This window comes from Accipiter gentilis, chromosome 2 (assembly GCF_929443795.1).
Source record: "Accipiter gentilis chromosome 2, bAccGen1.1, whole genome shotgun sequence".
Classification (NCBI taxonomy): domain Eukaryota; kingdom Metazoa; phylum Chordata; class Aves; order Accipitriformes; family Accipitridae; genus Astur; species Astur gentilis.
Window position 1 is genome coordinate 22,863,539 of NC_064881.1, and position 5,513 is coordinate 22,869,051.

At 51.9% G+C, this 5,513-nt stretch overlaps 1 protein-coding gene across 1 annotated transcript; it reads right to left on the reverse strand.

Annotated features, from left to right (window-relative positions):
- Positions 1 to 1,219: 1,219 nt before the first annotated feature.
- On the reverse strand, positions 1,220 to 4,814 carry HEY1 (hes related family bHLH transcription factor with YRPW motif 1). Its single transcript, XM_049823232.1, has 5 exons — positions 4,517 to 4,814; positions 4,287 to 4,362; positions 4,126 to 4,209; positions 3,929 to 4,010; positions 1,220 to 3,098 (listed from the first exon to the last, which is right to left on the reverse strand). Exons 1-5 carry the CDS (start codon positions 4,732 to 4,734, stop codon positions 2,515 to 2,517), a joined length of 1,044 nt encoding a protein of 347 aa, XP_049679189.1. The 5' UTR covers positions 4,735 to 4,814; the 3' UTR covers positions 1,220 to 2,514.
- Positions 4,815 to 5,513: the final 699 nt, after the last annotated feature.

Sequence of the window (5,513 nt, forward strand, 5' to 3'; positions counted from 1 at the left end):
GAGGCAGGCAAAGTCATTTGAATGTCAATGAAATAACCATTAAAAGGCTGAGAAGCATTGCCATTTATTAAAAGATCTAAAGAATAGTTGCATGCACTATAGCAATCTTCTAGGTAGGAGTTGTTAATTTGGTATAAAAACCTATTAGGGACAGGGCAGAGCATAATTAAACAGGAGACAATACACACTGTGAAAAGGAAACTGGATTTGGAATTTTACGGCCTCTTATTTCATGTTTCTACATGAAATACTATGCTCTGTAATCTCTTCTTAATAACACCTATGTATTTCTAGCTCCCACAGAGTTCTGGGTTTCATTTCTAGCAGTGGTCCCCTACAGCCTAGGGAGGAAGGTAAAACAAGGTTACGCACTTGAATGCCCTCCCACTCTTTCCAGCCTCACGGCAATCCTTCTTCCGAGAAAGCCTCTCATCAATGCCACTCCTTAATTGGCCCAAGAGCCCCTCTTTAAACAAAGCTCTCAGCTCCCACAGGGCCGAGCTCTTTCTGCTATTCTGGCAGAGCTAAATCCAGACAAGGATGTGCCATTTACCAAGACAAGTGTACTATAAATTCAAATGCACAGGAAAGAAGTGAGGTGCTTCCAGGAGAAGTTGTTAATGTTCTGCAGGTAGAGATTTGCAGAATCTGGAGAAAATCTACCTACGTGTAAGCCTTTCAGGTTGTTACTTCAAGAAAAAGTGTAAGACGCTAGTAATACCCACTCAGTAACAAATACAGGATCAGTCAGAGACCTTGGGTAGATTCTGCACTCATGCACCGAACGTGAGCTAAACCAGACTGTTAGGTACAAAACTTTGCTACAGAGCTATAGGATTTCATGAGTTAGACAGAAAAGGACTCTGCATTTGTAAACATGATCACTTTTCAATATTAATACAAATCAGTAAGAATATTCGGGTGCAGTGCAGCTTTAATCTCTTCTTTAGCAATAACCCTGGTGTTTTCGCCGTCTGCCCACACACTGCCAGGCAAGTAAAAGCAACAGTAAAATGAATCCTACTTTTTACTTCCCTTCACTCTTATTCTGGGGCACTGTGGTTCTTTACATACTCAGCTAGTGTAGCTAAGTATGCCATAATATTTGAGAAAGAAGTAAATACAAATGCCCACAGCAGGATTAAGTAGCAATTGTTCAACACTTCCCATGATACCCAGAGGCACAGAATTCTCCACTGATATATATCAGACAAGCATGTCATTTAAAATACTTTGTTCTTTCTCCTTTATTTAGCCACAACACAAATACAAGAGCAGTCAAACCCCGTCCAGTGGAACTCACTAGATAAACCTGTTCAGATTAAGATTCTCATGAAATCAACCAAAATATACATGTACACGCACACACTCTCACGCACACAAGAATGCTGCAGAGCACTTACAAAATGAGGAGTGGCACTGAACTGCACCTAAAAGTAAAACGCAATAGAAGAATCAACCGGTTAGGATACATCTGTTAAGCAACAAGGCTGTGCACTGAACGGGTTCCCACTGTACCATTCCATTGGCTATTTAAGTGCCAGCATCACTCCTTTCAGGTGCAAATTTGAAGCCCACAGAGGGAAAGAGTCTGATCTGTTACCCAAGAATACAGGGTAATAGACTAATTATTACTCCACTGTAATTCAAAGCAGAATCTGGCCCTATGAAATGAATATGCACATGACCAGCTCTGGCTGGAAGACTACTGGAGGCGACAACCTTTTTTTTTTTTTCCCCTTCATTTCCCCAGCAACTCAACCCACCACCAACATACTGTGTAATTTGGCTTTTGCACCCTCCCCACTCTAGAGTTTGCTATAAAGCACATACTGCTCCTTTTGGTGGAAGTAGCGTAGTGGTTCTGAGATGTGAGTAAATGTCCACTAGGGACTAGAATAAGACCACCAAATATACTAAACCACTGCAGAAGAAATAGAAATTGGGCTCTTAGATAAAGCTGGTTAAGCTGGTCCATCTGATTTGTCAACGCTTTGTTCAGAAATATAAGACTCAAATATAGTTCACAAAAAAGAGTGATTCTTTATATAACATCTCAATGTCAAAGTACTAACAAAAACACGGCTTGTTAATGCTGAGAAGAGTGATTTTGGAAAAATTAATAACTAAACTAGGTCGTTGCTAACAGTAATAGGTGATCTCTCTTCATAAAAAGGCAGTCTGACGTACTCAGGAAAAATGAAACATTTGAAACAAACTGTTTACAAAAGTGATTTAAATGCTCAGCACAGATCTAACACAAGTGTTAACAACCACTATTGTAATTTTATTTTTGGACAACTTCAGCAATTATTCAAAAAAAAACCCCAAACCTGCTAATACAAAAACATAGAAAACAAAAAGAAAAATCCAAAGAGACAGTTTTTTTAGACAAACTTAGTTAAGGTGAAGCTGTACCTTTGTCCCAGTTATTAAGAACTTCAACTTTAAGCGTGGCATAACCCAGCTCAGCTAGGTTTGTAGGCTTCCCCACCCTTACTAAAGAGTTAGTTCTTAGAAGGCTCCAATCTCAGTCCCCCAGGGTCTGTATGGTTTGCTAAGGGTTGCTGACTGCGTTGGTGTAGACGGGCTCAGCACGTTGGGGGACAGCAGATGGAAGGAGCCAAACGAAAAGGGGAACGCAGACAGAGATGCCATGGAGGAGAGAATAGGAGGAGACAGTTTGGTAGTAGTTGTGACCACGGGGAGCACTGGTCCAACGCTGCCATTTGGGGGCACTCTGAGTGAGGAAGTTTCAGCATGTGGGGCGGCAATTCTGGTCTGGTGATGCGGTTCTGTGGAAGATGCTGTAGTACTGGTATTACCGTGCCCATTTTGAGCCAGCAGCAACGGGTGAGATATGTGAGGGTGATGTCCAAAGGCACTGCCCCAGGGAATGTGTCCAATGCCAGTGTGTGCACTACTTGCTGCTTCCCGTTGAGAGGCGTAGTTATTGAGATGAGACACAAGTCGAACTCGCAGAGGATCGGAGGCATCCAGACCCTCTATAATACTAAGGTATCGAGCAACTTCAGCCAGGCACTCTCGAAACCCTAGACTCCGATAGTCCATAGCCAAAGCATGAGCATCGAAATAACCTAAGAGAAAAGAACAAAGAATGGAGTCTTAAGACGCTGTTTTCTAGTCATTGTCTACATGTAGCCTCCCCACTCCACCCTCCCCTATAAGCATATTTCACTTGGATGTGGTTAGTATTCCCAACCATAGATTAGCTGCCAAGCTCCTTGTTGGTTTTTTCTTTTTCTTTTTTTGTCTAACAAGCTTTTCTTTTATATCTGTGCTGTGATGCTGCAAGTCCCAAGACCAGTCACAGACTGCCATTTTTAAACTGAAATTGCATACTGCCACTGGAGGAAAGTACTTTTGTTCTTTTCACGTCTCCCCAGTGCAAGCAAAACCACAGCACAGTGAAATTCATTAGAAACACAAGACCTCACTTATCAGAGGGGACTTCTGCAGGCAACACACTTTTTTCCTGAAAGCACTTTTCACCATTTTTGCTAATTCTCTTCACCAGTCATTTCATCCTGTATTTTTTTTTCTGGTTTCTGTTCCGAACTTTCAGAAAGTTAGAGAAATAAACATTTGGCAACAACGAAAACTTTGTTTTACAAGTTGCCAAAAGCCGATTCACATCACAGTGCTGACATATGGCTAGAGAGACTTGTAATCGCTCTCCCCTCGAACGACCTGGAGCCAGCACTGTAAAATGTTTCAGTGCTAGCGACGCCGCAAATCTTCTCAAGTAGAAGAAAAGTCCCGAATTCCTGACAAAACATAGGAGAGTTCCATCCACTTTCTCCAAGCACTCCCACGGCACGCTGCACACTGAGCGCCAGGGAACGCACTCCTCTCTCGGCAGCCTCTCCGCAGGGCTGCTGACCCACCGTCAGGCACGGAACTTTACCTTTCCCCCCCGCTGTATGCAGCATTTTCAGATGATCGACAGTCATCTGCAGAATCTCCGCTTTCTCCAGCTTGGCTGATCCCTAGGAGAGAAGGGGAAGCGGGACGCTTTTAAGGCAGAACCAGAGACGTTAAAGAGGGGCGACCCTTTCTCCCGGCAACGGGGGGGAGGCAGTGCGGAGGGTCACTGGGCGCTACCTGCTTCTCGAAGGCGCTGGGCACCAGCCTCCTCAGCTCGGACAGGCTGTTGTTGATGCGATCGCGGCGGCGCTTCTCGATGATCTAGGGCAGAAAGCGGGGGGTCAGGGGGCGGGCGGGCCGGGGCTGAGGGGAGCCGCGGCCGGCCGGCAGGCACTCACCCCTCGACGCCTCTTCCGAGCCAGGATCTGCGAGGTGGTGGAGGGAGACATGGAGCCCGCGGCCGAGCTCAGGTTCCTGCGGGGAGCAGCGGGACACCGGTCACCACAGGCACCGCCATCCCGGAGAGGGGGGGTTGGGGGGGGGGGGGGGGTGTGTCGGGGCTCCGCGGGTCTGAGGGGAGGGAAGGGGCGCCGGGCCGCCTCGCGGCGCCCACCCTGCCTGCGCTCACCCATTCTCGTCCGCGCTCTCCTTCTCCACCTCGACGGCCTCGTCCAGCTCCTCGCTGTCCGACGAGCTGTACTCGGGGTGCGCCCGCTTCATGGCGGCGGCGGCGGCGGCGGCGGCGGCGGCGGGGCGCGGGCGGCCGTCGGGGAGGCGGCGGGCGGCGCGCGGGAGGAGGGCTCCCAGCGCGCGCCCCGCGCCTCGCCCGGCGCCCGTCTCCCCCATGGCGTTCCCACGCCTCGCCTCTTACCCGCCGCGGGCGGGCCGGCCGGCAGCCAGGCAAGCAGGCAGGCAGGCAGGCAGCAGGCAGGAGGAACGCAGGCAGGCAGCAGGCAGGCAGCCGGGCAGAGCACGCCCGCCGCCGCCCGCCGCCCAGCACCGCCACGCGCGGCCCCCGCCTCCCCCATTGGCCGCCGGCGCTCCGGCCTCAGCCAATTGGCTCGGGCCGGCCGCTGGGCTCCGCCCCCTCGGCTGGATGCCGGGCGGCAAGGGGAGGCGGGGCCGCGCGCCGCCGGCCGTGGGAAAGCGGCGCTGGGCGCGGCGGGCGGCGGCGGTCCGGCGCTGCGCGGCGCGGGGCGGCGCGGGGCGGCGCGCGGCAGCGGTGGCCGCCGCCGCCGCCGCCGCCGCCGCCGCCGCCGCCGCGGGCGGGCCCCGGCGGGGGCGGGGGGCACGTCCCCGCGTGGGGACCCAGGCGGCGCGGGTCCTGTGCGGGTGGGCAGGGCAGGGCAGGGCAGCTCCCGGGCGCCCGCGGGGGTGCCTTCGGCCCTCAGGCCCGGGGTCCCCGGTAGCCCGAGCCCTGCGGGGTGGGAAGGGGAAGCCGTGAGCGGGAGCAGCCTGGCCGCCTTTGAAAAAAATGAGTTAAACGCCTGGCTAAAGCCCCAGAGCTGAGGAGGCGTAAACTCGGGGGGGTTTCTTGGTTGGCAGTGCAAAGGAAATCGAGGCGTCCCCCTTGACCGTGCACCCCCCACCCCCGTATTTTGGAGGTGGGGAGAGGCAGGAACGGT

Coding starts and splice junctions, on each gene's coding strand:
- HEY1 (XM_049823232.1), bottom strand. CDS start 4,734: ATGGGGGAGACGGGCGCCGGGCGAGGCGCGGGGCGCGCGCTGGGAGCC. Junction 4,011..4,125: donor CCAGCGCCTTCGAGAAGCAG/GTAGCGCCCAGT, acceptor CTTCTCTCCTAG/GGATCAGCCAAGCTGGAGAA. Junction 3,099..3,928: donor GCATACAGCGGGGGGGAAAG/GTAAAGTTCCGT, acceptor CTTTTCTCTTAG/GTTATTTCGATGCTCATGCT.